Source organism: Arabidopsis lyrata (assembly GCF_000004255.2).
Source record: "Arabidopsis lyrata subsp. lyrata unplaced genomic scaffold ARALYscaffold_8, whole genome shotgun sequence".
NCBI classification, from domain to species: Eukaryota; Viridiplantae; Streptophyta; class Magnoliopsida; order Brassicales; family Brassicaceae; genus Arabidopsis; species Arabidopsis lyrata.
Window position 1 is genome coordinate 4,549,921 of NW_003302548.1, and position 19,160 is coordinate 4,569,080.

Here is a 19,160-nt window from a genome sequence, read left to right on the forward strand (position 1 = left end):
TTAGTTGTCGTTTTAGCATAATAAAAATAAATACTATAAAAAATAAAAAAGTAATAAATTTTGCATCGAAAACTGAAAACGACAACTAATTAAAAACAAAAAAATTTCTCTAAAACGACAACTATTCGAAAACGGAGGGAGTAGTATTTTATTAACTAAAAATATTAATTTATATTTATATTAACCTTAACTAATATCAATTAAAATAATAATAATAAAAATTTAAACTTTTGTATAATGGAGCTTGATTTATAGATAATTTTATTTTATGAATTGTAGAAAAATAAAAAATAAAAAATAAAAACTTATAAACTATTTAATTGATATTATAAATCTTAGAGTAATTGAATTTAAAAAAGAATTGTTAAACCAATCTAGGATTGACATATGTATGAGAGAGAGAGTTTCTCAAAATGTCTCAAATGAGAAACGTGTCTCAAAATGTCTCACCTTTTTTGATTAAAAAATTATTTTTTATTTATTTTTGATTTATTTTTATTATGGATGTCTCATGGAGACACTACCATTGGAAGTGCTCTAAGTGCACTTTGGTGACATAGGTGACCTAATCAATTCTTTTAAACCTCTCCGCATGCACCACCATATTTTTGAAACCGGGGTGTTACAGAATCCTAGCTGGGTTTTACGATCTCTTAAAAAATTTGCAGCCATATATAGTGTCTCACTCTCTGAAGTTAGAAAACTTATTGTTACCGCGTCCTAATGTGGATGCCAAATCTAATGAGGTCGATGTTTTAATTAGGTCTGAAGAATAGTTCTTGGGTATAATAAATTTTCGTTAAAGCAACAAGTTAGAAGCTCAACTATTGTTTTTTTTTTAATTTATGATTGGAGTGATCAGAAACAAAAGTGTTGAATCTGAATAATAAATAAAAAGAATCAAAATTATGAGAATAATTGTTTACAGAAGCCAAAAATTAACAGAATCCAAAGATTCCGTTGTTTGAATATCTTGAAAACCCACTTTATTGCTCGTCTTCCATACTAGTGTGAAAAGATGGTGGACATTCGAATAAGTAAAACTCAATGATAGTAGTGTTTTTCTGTTGTTAACGATTATAATAATGTTGTGCCGAACAAACTTAGAGATAAAAGATAATTTAAATATAAATTCAACACACTAAATGTAGATAATTTAATTATTAGAAACAATAATATGACATATTACTCAAATATAACAAATAAATCCACATGACTAATTTTGCTATTATATATAACTCGTATGGTTTAAACAATATCCCTAGACATTCGCTCATTTAAGTTAATCTATTAAAGTTATTGAAATAAAATAAAAAATATTAGTGGCAGAAGAACATAGAACATAGATCCTCAAAAAACTAAAATTAATATAAATTGAACACACTTTACTCTTAAAAGAACATAGAATCTCTCTCTCTCCCTCTCCCCCTCTCCACCAGCTCGTATAAGTTTTCTTGTTCCCATACTCATATGGCAGAAGAAGGTTATCAGTGGACAAGAAGGTGTGGAAACGACGCCGTTAAAGATATTTTTGTTAATGAGCCACCTCTATTCTTTCTTCCTCAAGAACAACATCATAGGCTCATGCCAAATGAAGATTCCATTACCAACAAGTTCGTCACATCAACACTTTACTCCGGTCCACGAATCCAAGATATCGCAAACGCTCTGGCCTTGGTTGAACCCCTGTCCCACCCAGTCCCAGAAATCTCCAAATCAACGTAAGTAATAGAGAACTTTTTCAATTACAAAAACACATCTCTTTGCCTTATGTTTAGTGTAGCCTTTTAATAATATGTACTCATGAGCTCTAGTCCCTTGTTTATATTGATGTATAGGGTTCCACGGTTGGAAAGAAGTACTTTGAACAAGGTGGATAAGTACACTTTAAAGGTGAAGAATAATAGTAATGGAATGTGTGATGATGGATACAAATGGAGAAAATATGGCCAAAAATCAATCAAAAATAGCCCTAACCCGAGGTAAATATATACATTCCCCGTTTTAGAATTGTATATGCATATCGAACTTCTTTGGTTCGGCCAAACTGATATTAAAATCAACATATTGAACTTTTATATAGAATATTTAGTTTTTGGTCACAAGCCTAATGTTACTATATTTGTGATATATCTCTAGGAGTTATTACAAGTGCACAAACCCAATATGCAATGCTAAGAAGCAAGTGGAGAGATCAATTGATGAGCCTAACGTAACACATATATCATCACCTACGAAGGTTTCCACTTTCACTATACTTACCCTTTCTTCCTACCCGATAAGACACATCAATGGCCCAATAAAAAAACGAAAATACATAAATATTATGCTCAAGAGATGAACAAAGGATCTCAAACCCAAGAAGAAAGCAAAGAAGCCCAATTAGGTGAGCCCGCCAACCAAAATCAGCCAGTCCATAAGGCCCAAGAAAACACACCGGTAAATCTCGAAGATGAATTGTTTTTCCCGGTTGATCAGTGTCGACGGCAACAAGGGCTTTTAGAAGATGTGGTGGCTCCGGCAATGAAAAATATTCCGACCAAGGACAGTGTTTTGACAGCTTCTTGGTCTTCATTATCGTCTTATACTTCATCATCGTGCTCTTCTTCTCGAACTAGTTCACCACCCCTTTCTCCATTCTTGAATTAATCGGGTCTCGGAAATTCTAAGTATTTATGCTTTATGATGTTACACTGAAGATATGTATGTATTCGGAATATTATTGATTTGTTATAAATGTAATGAATTTGTTACTTCTCTTTTGAATTTAGAATTCACACAATGAATTTGTTAATGGGAGAAAACAAATTCAGAACACTCTCTTTATTCGACATCTCGATCAAAGACTCGATTACAAAGAGAGTTCTAATCTCGTGTGAAGTAAGTTAGGTTTTGCTCAAGAACAAATAAAGAACTAGGGTTTTAGCGTAAAATTACGGATCCTTTGAATACATGAAACCCCTCTAATATAGTTGAGAAGAGCGTTTAAAGATAAGCTAAACTTCCTTAAATCTAGGACTCGAATCTTCAAATCTTTCTTATCTTCATATCTTGACATTTTTATCAAGGGGAATTTTCCCAGTTTCTTCTTTTGGAAGGTCGGTAACGACCTTTCCATTAGTTTGAGGGAGATCGGCTGGCGACTTCAATGGGCTTTAGCCTAAAGAACCATTAAAGTTTGAAAAAAATCTAAAAAATAATAACTAAACTTATTTACCATAAATAAGGAAACGGTTATATTTCCTCTAAACTTATAATGTGTAAATAAATTTATTTATGCTCATCTATACTATCAAAACATGTTTGATATTATAACTTCTGTTAGGTTGATAGCGATCCCGACTTAGGCATAAAATTCTACATATTTGGAAAAAGTGTTTATGTTGTTTTTTAACTTATAAAAATATTGAAAAACCACTTTATACAAGTTTGATTTTAATTATGAGCTTATAACTTTAGAAAATCTATGGTTTCCATAACTTCTAAAAAATCACTTGTGTCTGTAGATAAAAAAATCAAATGTGAAACAAGGTGATTTAAAAAATTTCTTATGAATCAATAATTTAAGCAATTTACAACTAAAAATATACATAAGTAGAAATAGTTTGGATATTTTCCAGGCATATAAGAAATAATATGATTTGGTCATATATAAAATCATAAATATTAACAAAGAATCATAAATTAATTTATAGTTTTGTTAGAAAACCAAGATAAGCTTCATGAGTTAGTATATATATAAATATAGAAATTGTTGGCCATGGGAAATCAACTTATATTTTATATTTACGTTATAGTTACTAATTATATATTTGAAATAAAATGTTTTTGCTTCGATAGCAAGTTAAATTGTAACACCCCGGTTTCAGGAATATGGTGTTGCATGCGGAGAGGTTTAAAAGAATAGATTTGGCCACCTCTGTCACCAAAGTGCACTTATCTTTTCGGTCAAACGTTCGGAGAAAACTCCACAGTTAAGCGTGTTTGAGCTGGAGTAGTTTCAGGATGGTTGACCTTCCGGAAAGTGATTGTCGGAACTGTGTGAGTGATGACAAAACACAGGGAAAGATCATGTGGTGATTTGTAGGGTCGGTAAACAAGTCTTAGAAGCCTCCAGGACGTAGCGGATCGGCCGTCAGACAGAAGTAGGCCCATGGGCCCGCGAGAGGACGTGGGGCCCACTAGTAGGGACGGTCAGGGCATTATATAAATATTCAAAATGTAAAACCACTAATTGTACGCACTTATTAGATGTATATTATTATTTAAAAAAATTTATAAATTTTAATAACTATTTATAATTGTATATTATTTTGTTAAATTACATAGAATAAATCCACGCGTATGGTGAGTTCAAAACTTAATATTGTAACAAAAATATTATAATTTAAAACAAAAACAACCAAAATAGGTAACTTAACTTTTCTTTATAAAAAATAAAACTTTGATTCGAATAGTAACTCTTTTTATAAAAAAATCATCAAGAGAGCCTATAAATATGACTGTATATTGTTTTAATAACTTCAGAGCAAAACAAAAGAAAGAAAGAAGTTTAAAACTAGTCACAAAAAATATTAAATTTATTTCTTTCTGATATTGGTTAATTTCTATTAACAAATGAAGTTGACTTTTCAATTTTTCACTCTTTTAATTTTTGTTTCTTCATGTAAGTCTAAATTAATTTAATGAGGATACTATGTCGGTATTGTAATCATTTAAAATATATATATATATATATATATATATATATATTTGAAAGTTCAAAATTTTATAGGTACATCAATACTTATAAAGGAATCTAGTGGAAAAGAGACAGCTTATTATTTCAATCCAGCAGTAAGTCCTTTCGATCCATATTCATTGAACCATGAACTTAAACAAGATTGGATTGGTTATTGTTTTGATTGCGCAAGAGCTTGTATGAGACGGGGAAAATATATTAAGAGATGTAATTTGGAAAGACGTCTTTGTCGTTGCAGTATTAGTAAGATTCATTAAAGCATTGTAATTTGTTAAGAAATTAATATAAAAATCTATCACTGTTTAATGTTCCTCCATGTCCTTCTTTTTACAATTGAACATGTATAATATTCTAAAAGTTCGGTAGTATGGACGCAACATGAAATTTATTGGGAAATAGAAGTTCTTGATAAAGTAACTAAAATTTAAAACAACAATCGCAAAATAATGACAAAACTTATTTAACATAGCCGTGGAAATTGTTATATTTCTTCTAAACTTTTAACATTTAAATAAATTTATTTTTATCATCTATAATATTAATACATCTTAAAGTTTCTAAAAAAATATTAAAAATATGGTTGATATTGTAACTTCCGTTAGGGTTATAGCGATCCCGATTGAGGCATAAAATTCTACCAATTATGTTTGTGTTGTTTTTTAACTTATAAAAATATTCAAAAAACACTTTATACAAATTTGAATTTAATTATGAGCTTATAACTTTAGAAAATCTATGGTTTCTATAAATTCTAAAAAATCACTTGTGTCTGTAGATAAAAAAAATCAAATGTGAAACAAGGTGATTTAAAAAATTTCGTATGAATCAATAATTTAAGCAATTTACAACTAAAAAATATAAATAAGTAGAAATAGTTTGGATATTTTCCAGGCATATAAGAAATAAGATGATTTGGTCATATATAAAATCATAAATATTAACAAGGAATCATAAATTAATTTACAGTTTTGTTAGAAAAACATGATAAGATTCATGAGTTAGTATATATATATAGAAATTGTTGGCCATGGCAAATCAAATTATATTTTATATGTACGTTATAGTTACTATTTATATATTTGAAATAACATGTTTTTGCTTCGATAACAATTTAAATGTTCAAAATGTAAAACTGCAAATTGTACGCACTTATTAGATGTATATTATTATTTAAAAAAAATTAAAATATTTAATAACTATTAATAATTGTATATTATTTTGTTAAATTATATAGAATAAATCTACGCGTAGGGTGAGTTAAAAACCTAGTATTGTAACAAAAATATTAGAATTTAAAACGAAAACAACAAAAATAGGTAACTTAACTTTTCTTTATAAAAAATAAAACGTTGATTCGAATAGTAACTCTTTTTATTAAAAATTCATCAAGAGAGCCTATAAATATGACTGTATATTGTTTTAATAACTCCAAAGCAAAACAAAAGAAAGAAATAAGTTTAAAAGTAGTCACAAAAAATATTAAATTTATTTCTTTGTGATATTGGTTAATTTCTTTTAACAAATGAAGTTGACTTTTTTATTTTCCACTCTTTTAATTTTTGTTTCTTCATGTAAGTCTAAATTAATTTAATTAGGATACTATTTCCGTATTGTAATCATTTAAAATTTATATATATTTGATAGTTCAAAATTTTATAGGTGCATCAATACTTATAAAGGAATCTAGTGGAGAAGAGACAGCTTATTATTTCAATCCGGCAGCAAGTCCTTTCGATCCATATTCATTGAACCAGAAACTTAAACAATATTGGATTGGTTATTGTTTTGATTGCGCAAGAGCTTGTATGAGAAAGGGAAAATATATTAAGAGATGTAATTTGGAAAGACGTCTTTGTCGTTGCAGTATTAGTAAGATTCATTAAAGCATTGTAATTTGTTAAGAAATTAATATAAAAATCTATCACTGTTTAATGTTCCTCCATGTCCTTCTTTTTACTATTGAACATGTATAATATTTAAAAGTTTGGTAGTATGGACGCAACATGAAATTTTCTTGGGAAATAAAAGTCCTTGATAAATTAACTAAAATTTGAAAAAACAATCGCAAAATAATAATAAAACTTATTTAACATAACCGTGGAAATTTTTATATTTCTTCTAAACTTTTAACGTTTAAATAAATTTATTTTCATTATCTATAATATTAATACATATTAAAGTTTTTAAAAAATATTAAAAATATAGTTGATTTCGTAACTTCAGTTAGGGTTATAGCGATCCCGATTGAGGCATAAAATTCTACCTATTATGTTTGTGTTGTTTTTTAACTTATAAAAATATTGAAAAAAACGCTTTATACATATTTGAATTTATTTATGAGCTTATAACTTTAGAAAATCAATGGTTTCTATAACTTCTAAAAAATCACTTGTGTCTGTAGATAAAAAAATCAAATGTGAAACAAGGTGATTTTAAAAATTTCTTATGAATCAATAATTTAAGCAATTTACAACTAAAAAATATACATAAGTAAAAATAGTTTGGATATTTTCCAGGCATATAAGAAATAAGATGATTTGGTCATATATAAAATCATAAATATTAAAAAGGAATCATAAATTAATTTACAGTTTTGTTAGAAAACCAAGATAAGATTCATATATAAATATAGAAATTGTTGATCATGGCAAATCAACTTATATTTTATATTTACGTTATAGTTACTAATTATATATTTGAAATAACATGTTTTTGATTCCATAGCAAGTTAAATATTCAAAATGTAAAACCGCTAATTGTACGCATTTATTAGATGTATATTATTATTTTAAGAAAATTAAAATATTTAATAACTATTAATAATTGTACATTATTTTGTTAAATTATATAGAATAAATCTACGCGTAGGGTAAGTTAAAAACCTAGTATTGTAACAAAAATATTAAAATTTAAAACGAAAACAACCAAAAGTAGGTAACTTAACTTTTCTTTATAAAAAATAAAACGCTGATTCGAATAGTAACTCTTTTTATTTAAAATTCATCAAGAGAGCCTATAAATATGACTGCATATTGTTTTAATAACTCCAGAGCAAAACAAAAGAAAGAAATAAGTTTAAAACTAGTCACAAAAATATTAAATTTATTTCTTTGTGATATTGGTTAATTTCTTTTAACAAATGAAGTTGACTTTTATATTTTCACTCTTTTAATTTTTGTTTCTTCATGTAAGTCTAAATTAATTTAATTAGGATACTATTTCCATATAGTAATCATTTAAAATTTATATATATATTTGATAGTTCAAAATTTTATAGGTACATCAATACTTATAAAGGAATCTAGTGGAGAAGAGACAGCTAGTTATTTCAATCCGGCAGAAAGTCCTTTCGATCCATATTCATTGAACCAGGAACTTAAACAAGATTGGATTGGTTATTGTTTTGATTGCGCAAGAGCTTGTATGAGAAAGGGAAAATATATTAAGAGATGTAATTTGGAAAGACGTCTTTGTCGTTGCAGTATTAGTAAGATTCATTAAAACATTGTAATTTGTTAAAAAAATTAATATAAAAATCTATCACTGGTTAATGTTCCTCCATGTCCTTCTTTTTACAATTGAACATGTATAATATTCTAAAAGTTCGGTAGTATGGACGCAACATGAAATTTATTGGGAAATAGAAGTCCTTGATAAATAGATAAAAATTTGAAAAAACAATCGAAAAATAATAACTAAAATTATTTAACATAACCGTGGAAATTGTTACATTTCTTCTTAACTTTTAATGTTTAAATAAATTTATTTTCCTCATCTATAATATTAATACATCTTAAAGTTTTTAAAAAATATTAAAAATATGATTTATTTTGTAACTACCGTTAGGGTTATAGCGATCCCGATTGAGGCATAAAATGCTACCTATTATGTTTGTGTTGTTTTTTAACTTATAAAAATATTGAAAAAACACTTTGTACAAATTTGAATTTATTTATGAGCTTATAACTTTAGAAAATCTATGGTTTCTATAACTTCTAAAAAATCACTTATGTCTGTAGATAAAAAAATCAAATGTGAAACAAGGTGATTTTAAAAATTTCTTATGAATCAATAATTTAAGCAATTTACAACTAAAAAATATACATAAGTAAAAATAGTTTGGATATTTTCCAGGCATATAAGAAATAAGATGATTTGGTCATATATAAAATCATAATTATTAACAAGGAATCATAAATTAATTTACAGTTTTGTTAGAAAACCAAGATAAGATTCATGAGTTAGTATATATATAAATATAGAAATTGTTGGCCATGGCAAATAAACTTATATTTTATATTTACGTTATAGTTACTAATTATATATTTTAAATAACATGATTTTGCTTCGATAGCAATTTAAATATTCAAAATGTAAAACCGCTAATTGTACGCACTTATTAGATGTATATTATTATTTTTAAAAATTAAAATATTTAATAACTATTAATAATTGTATATTATTTTGTTAAATTATATAGAATAAATCTATGCGTAGGGTGAGTTGAAAACCTAGTATTGTAACAAAAATATTAAAATTTAAAACGAAAACAACAAAAATATGTAACTTAACTTTTCTTTATAAAAAATAAAACGTTGATTCGAATAGTAACTCTTTTTATTAAAAAATTCATCAAGAGAGCCTATAAATATGACTGTCTATTGTTTTAATAACTCCAGAGCAAAACAAAAGAAAGAAATAAGTTTAAAAGTAGTCACAAAAAATATTAAATTTATTTCTTTGTGATATTGGTTAATTTCTTTTAACAAATGAAGTTGACTTTTTTATTTTCCACTCTTTTAATTTTTGTTTCTTCATGTAAGTCTAAATTAATTTAATTAGGATACTATTTCCGTATTGTAATCATTTAAAATTTATATATATTTGATAGTTCAAAATTTTATAGGTGCATCAATACTTATAAAGGAATCTAGTGGAGAAGAGACAGCTTATTATTTCAATCCGGCAGCAAGTCCTTTCGATCCATATTCATTGAACTAGGAACTTAAACAAGATTGGATTGGTTATTGTTTTGATTGCGCAAGAGCTTGTATGAGAAAGGGAAAATATATTAAGAGATGTAATTTGGAAAGACGTCTTTGTCGTTGCAGTATTAGTAAGATTCATTAAAGCATTGTAATTTGTTAAGAAATTAATATAAAAATCTATCACTGTTTAATGTTCCTCCATGTCCTTCTTTTTACAATTGAACATGTATAATATTCTAAAAGTCCGGTAGTATGGACGCAACATGAAATTTATTGGGAAATACAAGTCCTTGATAAATAGATAAAAATTTGAAAAATAAAATAAAATAAAAATATTTAAATAACATAACCGAGGAAATTGTTATATTTTTTCTAAACTTTTAACGTTTAAATAAATTTAATGTGCTCATCTATAATATTAATACATCTTAACATTTTCAAAAACTATTAAAAATATGTTTGATAATGTAACTTTCGTTACGGTTATAGCGATCCCTATTGAGGCATAAAATTCTACCTATTATGTTTGTGTTGTTATTTAACTTATAAAAATATTGAAAAAGCTTGATACAAATTCTAAATTATTTATGAGCTTATAACTTTAGAAAATCTATTGTTTTCTATAACTTTTTATGAAATCTCTTGTTTCTATGGATAAAATATCAAATGTGAAAGAAAGTGATTTAAAGAATTTCTTATGAATCAATAATTTAAACAATTTACAACTAAAAATTTACATAAGTAGAAATAGTTTAGATAGATTCGAGGCTTATAAGAAATAAGATGATTTGGTCATCTATAAGATCATAAATATTAATAAGGTATCATAAATTAATGGGGCTTTTTCAAAAATACCACTTTTTCAATGCCACTTTTCAAAAATACCCCTTTTCAAAATCTTATAAAAAATGCTCTTAAAAATATAAGATTTACCAAATATGTATGTAATATTATTAAAACATACCCAAACTACATTTCTATGTATCTAAAATCTTATAAATACTTTATAAATACCTTATAAATGCATTTTAAATACCTTTAAAATATCTTGTAAAACCTTTGAAAAACCTTAAAAATCCTTTAAAATAACTTGTAAAACCTTGTAAAACACCTTATAAAACCTTATAAATACTTGGATCGAGTCTTCAAGTAGTAGTTACAATCCATAAGTACCTTATAAACCTGATAAAATTTTATAAAAATTTCAGATTTAAAAAGGGGCATTTTTAAAAATGAACATCTAAAAGGGGCATTTTTGAAAAGGGGCACACCAAATGGGGTATTTTTAACAATTTCCCTATATTAATTTATAGTTTTGTTAGAAAACCAAGATAGGCTACATGAGTTAGTATATCTATAATATAAAAATTGTTGACCATGGCTAATCAATTTATATTTTATATTTCTTGGTATAATTTCTTGAATTATATAGTTTAAATAAAATGTTTTTTCTTAGATAACAATTTTAAAATTTCAAAATGTAAAACCGCTAATTGTTTGCACTTATTAGATGTATATTATTATTCAAACCAATATAAATTTTTTAATAACTATTATTGATCGTATATTATTTTTTAAATTATATAAAATAAATCCACGTGTACGGGTGAGTTGAAAACCTATTATTGAAACAAAAGTATTATAATTTAAAACGAAAACAACCAAAATAGGTTACTTAACTTTTCTTTATAAAAATAAAACGTTAATTCGAACAGTAACTCTTTTTATAACAAATTTATCTAGAGAGCCTATAAATATGACTATATATTGCTTTAATAACTCCAGAGCAAAACAAAAGAAAAAAAGAAGTTTAAAACTATTCTCAAAAAATATTAAATATATTTCTTTGTGATATTGGTTAATTTCTATTAAGAAATAAAGTTGACTTTTTTTATTTTTCACTCTTTTAATTTTTGTTTCTTCATGTAAATCTAAATTAATTTAATTTGGATATTATTTCGGTATCGTAATCATTATATATATATTTGATAGTTTGATATGTTTTTTCAAAATGTTATAGGTACATCAATACATATAAAGGAATCTAGTAGAGAAGAGGCAACTTATCATTTCAATCCAGCAGCAAGTCCTTTCGATCCATATTCATTGAACCAAGAACTTTAACAAGGATAGATTGGTTATTGTTTTGATTGCGTAATATGAGAAAGAAAAAGTATATTAAAGCTTGTAGTTTGGAATGACATCTTTGTCAATGCAATATTAGTGATATTCATTAAAGCATTGTAATTTTATTAAGAAATTAATATAAAAATATATCACTGTTTAATGTTCCCCCATGTCCTTTTTCTTACAATTGAACAAGTATAATCATATATATGAAAGTTGGCCAATTTTCTCCATCCGTCCGCCACTTCAGCAATGGAGAGAGTGTCATGTGTCACTTAATATAAAAATATAAAAATATAAAAATATATCACTGAAGTGGCGGACATGCATTAATTCTTATTTATATAAAAACTACTTATTTTAAGTTATTAATTAAGTAATTTTAATTTTATTTTATACAAAAATATATCAAACTCATATATAATTAAATTATTTAAATATAGCTGTATAAATTGTATAAACTTACACATAAATATAAAATCAATGGAAGTTTAATTAAAAATATTAATTTTATTAAAGTATATATGTTAAATAATATTATATTAGAATTTATTTCATGTTTGGGAAAAAACCCAAAAAACCGCTATCTATTTTTTTTTTGCCGTTTAATACCTATGTTTTTAAATTTAGAATAAAAATACCTCATTTAATTTCGATTTCCTTTTAAAACTATCGTTTTTAAAACTTGGTAATTTCGAACCCGAGACTTAACAGTCGTTACTGGGCGTAACGGAATTATTTAACAGCGTTAAATTTTAACCTCACGTGTTTATATAAATGTATACAAACTGCTCACAACACATTACGAGAATGTCAATGTGTCTTGGTGATAGCGTGTGTCCTGGTTAAAATTTAACGCTGTTAAATAGATGGCGGTTTTTTTGGGTTTTTTCCTGGTTAAAATTTAACGCTATGAGTTTTTTTGAGAAATGCAACCCAGATCATGGTTGTTAAAGTAGCGTAGATGCAAAACAAAGAAACTCATAGGGATTTCGTCCTCACTTACAAAACTTGTGGATGCCATAATAAGCTTGTGTAAGGTTCTTGGAGTCCAATATGACAAGATTGGTGTGTATGACTGAGTATAAGAAAGAGAAATGCAACCCGGATCCTGGTTGCTAAATTAGAGTAGATGCAAAACAAAAAAACTCATAGGGACTTCGTCCTCCCTTACAAAACTTGGAGAAGCCATAATATGCTTGTGTAGGGTTTTTGGAGTGCAATATGACAAGATTGGTGTGTATGACTGATTATAAGAAAGAGAAATGCAACCCGGATCCTTGTTGTTAAAGTAGAGTAGATGCAAAACAAAAAAACTCATAGGGACTTTGCCCTCCCTTACAAAACTTGGGGAAGCCATAATAAGCTTGTGTGGGGTTTTTGGAGTCCAATATGACAAGATTTGTGTGTATGACTGAGTATAAGACAGATAAATGCAACCCGGATCCTAGTTGCTAAACTAGCGTAGATGCAAAACAAAAAAAACTCATAGGGACTTCGTCCTCCCTTACAAAACTTGTGGAAGCCATAATAAGCTTGTGTAAGGTTCTTGGAGTTTTTTCCTGGTTAAAATTTAACGCTGTTAAATAATTCCATTACGTCCAGTAACGACTATTAAGTCTCGGGTTCGAAATTACCAAGTTTTTAAAAAAGATAGTTTTAAAAGGCAATCGAAATTAAATAAGGTATTTTTATTCTAAATTTAAAAACACATGTATTAAACGGCCAAAAAAAATAGATAGCGGTTTTTTCGGGTTTTTTCCTTTCATGTTTTCATATACTATCATATATATAGGATTAATGACAATGAATATTAGTTGAATTTACGGTTTATTTTAAAGAAAATATAAGATACTAAATCAACACTACTTTTTCGTTTATTTAAAAATATTGTAAAGATATTTTTTGTAAGGTAAGTAATTGTAAATAAGTGTTAAACAAATTAATTAAAAATAAAGAAATAAATAAACAAAAATAGAATGAATTATTTACTCGAGAAATACATCAAGATGATTATTAGAGGAAAAAAAACCAAAAAGATTATTAATCAAATTAATTCAGTCGATGTAAATTATTATAACTAATAAACTATGAATGGAAAAACCCGCACGTTGTGTATAGACAAGACCAACTTTGGATTATATTAAAGATTAAACCATGTTTAAAGATATACTATCATATAACAAAAAAATTCAATCCTTACTTAAATAAGAACTACAACTACCACAAAGAAAAATAAATACAATCCTTACCCATGCTTTCATTTTAACAAATAACCAACATCATTACCAAACATGAACTCCAAATATCAATACCAAACAAAATCAATGGACCATAATGTTATCTTTAAAACCAACCAACGTCACTACTTAGTGAAATACATTCATAATGTAAGAGACATAATAATCAAAGCAGGTCTTAAAAACAGAGCAAGAAGAGATTGGTTTTGTTCCATACGTAGAAAGCAGTGACTGTTCTTGCTGAATCACCCTCAACAAGCTTATTCTGGATAGAGACTTTACCAAACAAGTATTTGCTTCTGGATTCAAACCCAACTCCTGAAAGAACAAATCAAGCATCATCAATGGTATTATCTTTAAAATTGAGATTTTGTTATCTTTGAATATCTAATCCAGCAACAAAATCAAAACTCATAAAACACATCTAAGGCCTACACCACAGAACCAGAGGCTAAAGCCACAATAACCAAGGATCCATGACACAAGCACAAGCATTTCCCTTGTCAAAAGACAATTCATGATCATACCTTCACGGAAACCATAAAGATGCAAATGAAGTTCAGACCTGACTAATATTCTACCATCAAGAAAGCAAAGACTAGCCACCGTTACAGAAATGGCTGCAATGGATATGAAGTCTAGTCTACTAAGAACGAGCCTAGATCAATGGCAAAAAAAAGCATGAAGCTTTTCACTATTTTTACCAAGCCAAGACAAAACACTTTAATCCCTAACACCATCTCCAATGGTAGAGTCTCATGAAGGATCCTTAACCATTTTTTTAATGTAACTTTTTGTTTTGTTCAAAATTAAAAACTTCATTAGAAGTTTTTAACTTTTTTCTCCTCCAATGGTAGAATCTTTAGCTAATGGGGTTCTTAAGAAAAAAAAAAATTTGTAAAACAATGTGTTAAAGCAAAAAGAAGATGCACAATCATGAAATATATGGTTTTGTTACAATACATATAAACCAAAACATAGAACCAATTGCAAGAATGTGAAACAAGATGCAATGCTCCATTTCTATACAAGACCGACAAGTTACATATATATCAAAACAGAGAGTCCTACTCTAATTCTATACAAGACCGACAAGATGCTATGTTTGACAAGAACAGAGAGTCCTACTCCATTTCCAAACCTGAAAAGCGAACATCAAACTCATTCAAAAAGACGAAAATAAAACTAAGTAAACCATTGACTGTTAGGTGTTTTAACAAAAAAAACAAACAAATCAGTTCTCACAAGAACAATTCAAGATCAGTAAAAGTCGAGAAAACTGTTTTATGATTGTTGTGGTTGGGCAATCTGTAAATGGTTGTATAGTTATTTGCATCAAACCTCTAAAAAGGCCAAAACTGTTGTTCTAAGAAGATAAAGCTTGGATTTTTTATGTATGTTAAAGATAGCTTCCCAAGACAACAAACAAAAACACATTGGAGATCACAACAAGTAGCCACTTGGTTTTCAGAAACAAAGTGTATTTGAATTCTATATCTGTGCACATCAAGAAGATGAAACCACCAAGAGCTATAATCATCTACAAAGTGTATTAGATCTTCTATGGTAATTTCTAATATCAATTGGGAACTGAGAAATCTGAAATCGAAAAGCAGAGATGTACCTCATTTACACACCCATCATCATCATCATCTACATTTTCAAGAGCAAAAGCCACTGCCGTTATTACCTTGAGAAAGCCAGTGCTCAGTTGCTCACGACGGAGACCAAGCTTGTTCTGCTTCATCTTATTGTTTTGCAACACACGATGTAATAACAAAACTGATAAGAACTGAGTACGGATTCATAGAGTTCTTAATACAGAATTACATACAAGTAAGAGATCTAGAACATCATACCTTCTAGATCACTACCCTTAAATCCCACGCAGGAGAAGTTGTACATAAAATCTGCATAAATGATCTCACACCCGAGACTCCCTATTTATAGATAAAAGTAAGAGTTTCTAGAAGCTGACTCCCACTTGCTTGATCAACAATTATTCTTCTTCTTCCATCCAACGGCTAGCATCATTTAAGTCTCGCACGTGCCATCCCCTGTTTCCACACGAGCACGCCTCTGTCTCACATACACACGGTAGGGCTTATCAAAAACCATTAAAATAAAAACTTTGACCAAAGAAAGAGAGAGATACGTGAGAAGGAGAAAGAATGCACATCACATATATATGGCTTTCATTCCATTGCAACGATAAGCTTCACAAATCAAACCTCCCAAGTCAGCTAAGTCTATGAAACAACAGCAGAGTCAGGGAACCAATAACTCATAGCCACTACTCATAGTCCGTGTTCAATTTATAAGGCTGCAGATAAAAACAGTGAAAGAATTAGATGAGATTCATAAACCAAGCATCAATGAAAAGATTGAGAAAGATGAAGCATGAATCACTAATTCAATGGAGAAACGCAGGAAATCAAATTCTTATGATCAAAACACCAAATCACCAGAGACGATAGATAGAGCTTTAGCAAATCGATCAAAACGAGGCAAGCAACGGATAAAAAAAAAGATGCGAAGAAGGAGAAATAGTTCTTTGAAATGTAGAAATCATATTACACTATTTTTAGTCACTATCCAAATTATTAAACTCTAGTACTAGTCTTTGCATCAACCTAACCATAAGCAATAACATTAGAAGCAAGAAGAGTAAAATATAAATCACCTCAACATGTCGGAGCAATGATACTCTCAAGTTGTTCCAGTTTTTACCATTAGAAGAATCCTGAAAACGATCATCATCCTTTTTAATGAATCTCAATGCGGCTTTATTCGGACCAAACAAATTGCTTGTTTCATGACTAATAATCTCTTGATTGCCACAACAATCTCTAAGTTTTGGCTTATTTTTTAAAACAGAAGTATGGACCAATTATTAGAATCTAAGATATCCTTTGCAACGGTTGTGATATTCTCGTCCATTAATGGAGGCTTTTGTTGTTGAATGTCTCGAGATTTTAACATTAGAAGACGAAACTGGTTTGTGTGAAAATCTGCGTTGTGATTGGATATGATTCTTTGTTTTGTTGAAATTGATCAAGACCTTTTCACATTAGGTTTGTTTGTAATATGTTTACGGGAGATATAGCATCTCGGATTCAATTTATAGATACAGTTTTGGTTCCAAAAGGAGCAGAGAAGTTCTTTGAAGGCATTGCCGAAACCATTAAGGACTACATTGTCTACACGGCCTATTAACTATGTACAAAGATCTGAGAAACCTCTGCGAAAAACGAGGCCACTTTTGAGAAGATGAGAGAGCGCGGATTCCTCTTGAAACTCACATACATTATAATGTTATCTCTCTATAACCCGCTACAAAACCAGGATATGGAGGAGAATAATGTTGGATACATGAACCCAATAATTTGACACCCAATTACACATTGTTGGTATATGCAGTTGTATCTGACAATACGGAAATGGAGATGTTTCTGATTAGCAATCGACATGCAAACGGATTCAATGGAAACAAAAAAAAAAAGCATTAGCAATGCTGCATGGAACAGAAAATCACCTTATAAGATGCTTGGAAGTCTTCCGGTCGATGCTCCTATCCCTAATACTCTAATTTCTGGATATCATGTGAAAGGATTTCTGGATATCATGTGAAAGGAATGAAGAGAAGAAGACACAGAAACTAATAAACATTGATGAATCCTGTTTCATTTACCAACACGCACTATGCAGAGTATTAATCATATTCTCATGTGAAGAAAACCATTTTATCTATAGCCCTAATCCATAATTAGGAAACTATCAATAGCTAAACTTCTTGAAGTAATATCTTATTACTTTGTTACCAAAAGAGCTTAATATCGTCAATGAACAACAAGAAGCAACAGAGACCGTATCACAGTTTAGCAAACCGAGGTTTCCTTTTCGCCAACTGAGCAGAGACAGCTTCGTTGAGATCATTTGAAATAAGCATAGCCGAGTTCCAAGTCGCTACATAGTCAAGACCTTGTTCTACACTCACCTCTCTGCTTCTTAATAACACTGCCTTTGTCCCTGTCACAGCTAAAGGAGACTTGCCTCCTATTCCTGAAAACATCGATAAACTCCAATCCTCCAGAATCAAAATTGAAACAAACCAAGCACAGAATCAACAGACTTAATAAGCAACTGATTAAACGAAAAAATCGAAAAATTAGATCGAAAAACGTGATTCTAACCTTAAATCATCCCATGATCAAATTCGAGCATAGATTCAACAGATCAAAGCAAAATTAGATTGATTACCTTCAGCGATCGTAATGACGCCGTTATCAAGATCCGATTTAGATCCGAAAACCCGAGAAACAAGACCAAGTTCTTTAGCTTCACCACCAGAGAATCTCCGAGCAGTTAAAGCCAATTCCATGGCGTTTGCATACCCAACAATACTCGGTAATCTCTGAAGCGTACCAAGATCCGCAACAATCGCTAGATCAACCTCTTTGATCGAGAAAAAAGCATCCTCAGAGCAATACCTAATATCACAAGCGGTAACAAGATCAACGCCTCCACCGATACACGCGCCGTGAATAGCGGCGATTACAGGTTTCCGGCACTGTTCGATTGCCGTAATCGCAGCTTGCATCGACTTGATCTTACGGCGGAGCTGCTCGCTTGAGCGTCCTCTATCGTTACCGGACGAGGATTGTGTTGAGATTGAAGAGAGGGAAGTGAGATCGATGCCGGAACAGAAGTGTTTTCCGGCGCCGGAGAGGATGATGACGGAGACATCTTGGTTTTGGTCGAGAGATGAGAGAGCTTTGGGGAATTCGATGAAGAAATCGAGAGATAAGGCGTTGAGATGTGATGGTCTGTTGATGATGAGGTGAAATACGGAGGAATCAGAGTTCTTGCGAACGATTTCTAGGGTTTTGTATGACTCCATTGTCATAATTTGAAATACAGTGGTGATGATGATGATGATAAGGTTAGAGATAAAGCTTATACAAAGTTTGAAATAAAACTTTGAATCACAAAGGGGCACTATTGTAATTTGTTGGGAATTATCCTTTTATAATCCTACTAGTATTTTTTTTTCCGGCAATCAAT

At 29.2% G+C, this 19,160-nt stretch overlaps 4 protein-coding genes and 2 pseudogenes across 5 annotated transcripts; 5 read left to right on the plus strand and 1 right to left on the minus strand.

Annotated features, from left to right (window-relative positions):
• The first annotated feature begins 1,333 nt into the window (after positions 1–1,333).
• On the plus strand, positions 1,334–2,649 carry LOC9299747 (annotated as a pseudogene).
• A 1,968-nt stretch (positions 2,650–4,617) lies between these two features.
• LOC110228118 (protein LURE 1.3-like) lies at positions 4,618–5,175 on the plus strand. Its single transcript, XM_021024339.1, has 2 exons — positions 4,618–4,666; positions 4,775–5,175. The coding sequence occupies exons 1-2, from the start codon at positions 4,618–4,620 to the stop codon at positions 4,996–4,998; spliced, it is 273 nt and encodes a 90-aa protein (XP_020879998.1). The 3' UTR covers positions 4,999–5,175.
• A 1,088-nt stretch (positions 5,176–6,263) lies between these two features.
• On the plus strand, positions 6,264–6,763 carry LOC9299748 (protein LURE 1.1). The gene is made up of 2 exons (XM_002863626.2): positions 6,264–6,312; positions 6,401–6,763. The coding sequence occupies exons 1-2, from the start codon at positions 6,264–6,266 to the stop codon at positions 6,622–6,624; spliced, it is 273 nt and encodes a 90-aa protein (XP_002863672.1). The 3' UTR covers positions 6,625–6,763.
• A 999-nt stretch (positions 6,764–7,762) lies between these two features.
• Positions 7,763–8,242, plus strand: LOC110230246 (protein LURE 1.3-like). Its single transcript, XM_021032462.1, has 3 exons — positions 7,763–7,775; positions 7,887–7,928; positions 8,019–8,242. Exons 1-3 carry the CDS (start codon positions 7,763–7,765, stop codon positions 8,240–8,242), a joined length of 279 nt encoding a protein of 92 aa, XP_020888121.1.
• A 3,378-nt stretch (positions 8,243–11,620) lies between these two features.
• Positions 11,621–12,111, plus strand: LOC110228395 (annotated as a pseudogene).
• A 5,688-nt stretch (positions 12,112–17,799) lies between these two features.
• Positions 17,800–19,069, minus strand: LOC9301509 (delta(3,5)-Delta(2,4)-dienoyl-CoA isomerase, peroxisomal). Of its 2 annotated transcripts, none has more exons than XM_002865389.2 (2): positions 18,357–19,069; positions 17,800–18,158 (listed from the first exon to the last, which is right to left on the minus strand). In XM_002865389.2, the coding sequence occupies exons 1-2, from the start codon at positions 19,000–19,002 to the stop codon at positions 17,968–17,970; spliced, it is 837 nt and encodes a 278-aa protein (XP_002865435.2). In that variant the 5' UTR covers positions 19,003–19,069; the 3' UTR covers positions 17,800–17,967. The 2 variants fall into 2 exon arrangements, with proteins under 2 accessions (XP_002865435.2, XP_020871311.1); XM_021015652.1 differs by having other exon boundaries at positions 17,800–18,183.
• Positions 19,070–19,160: the final 91 nt, after the last annotated feature.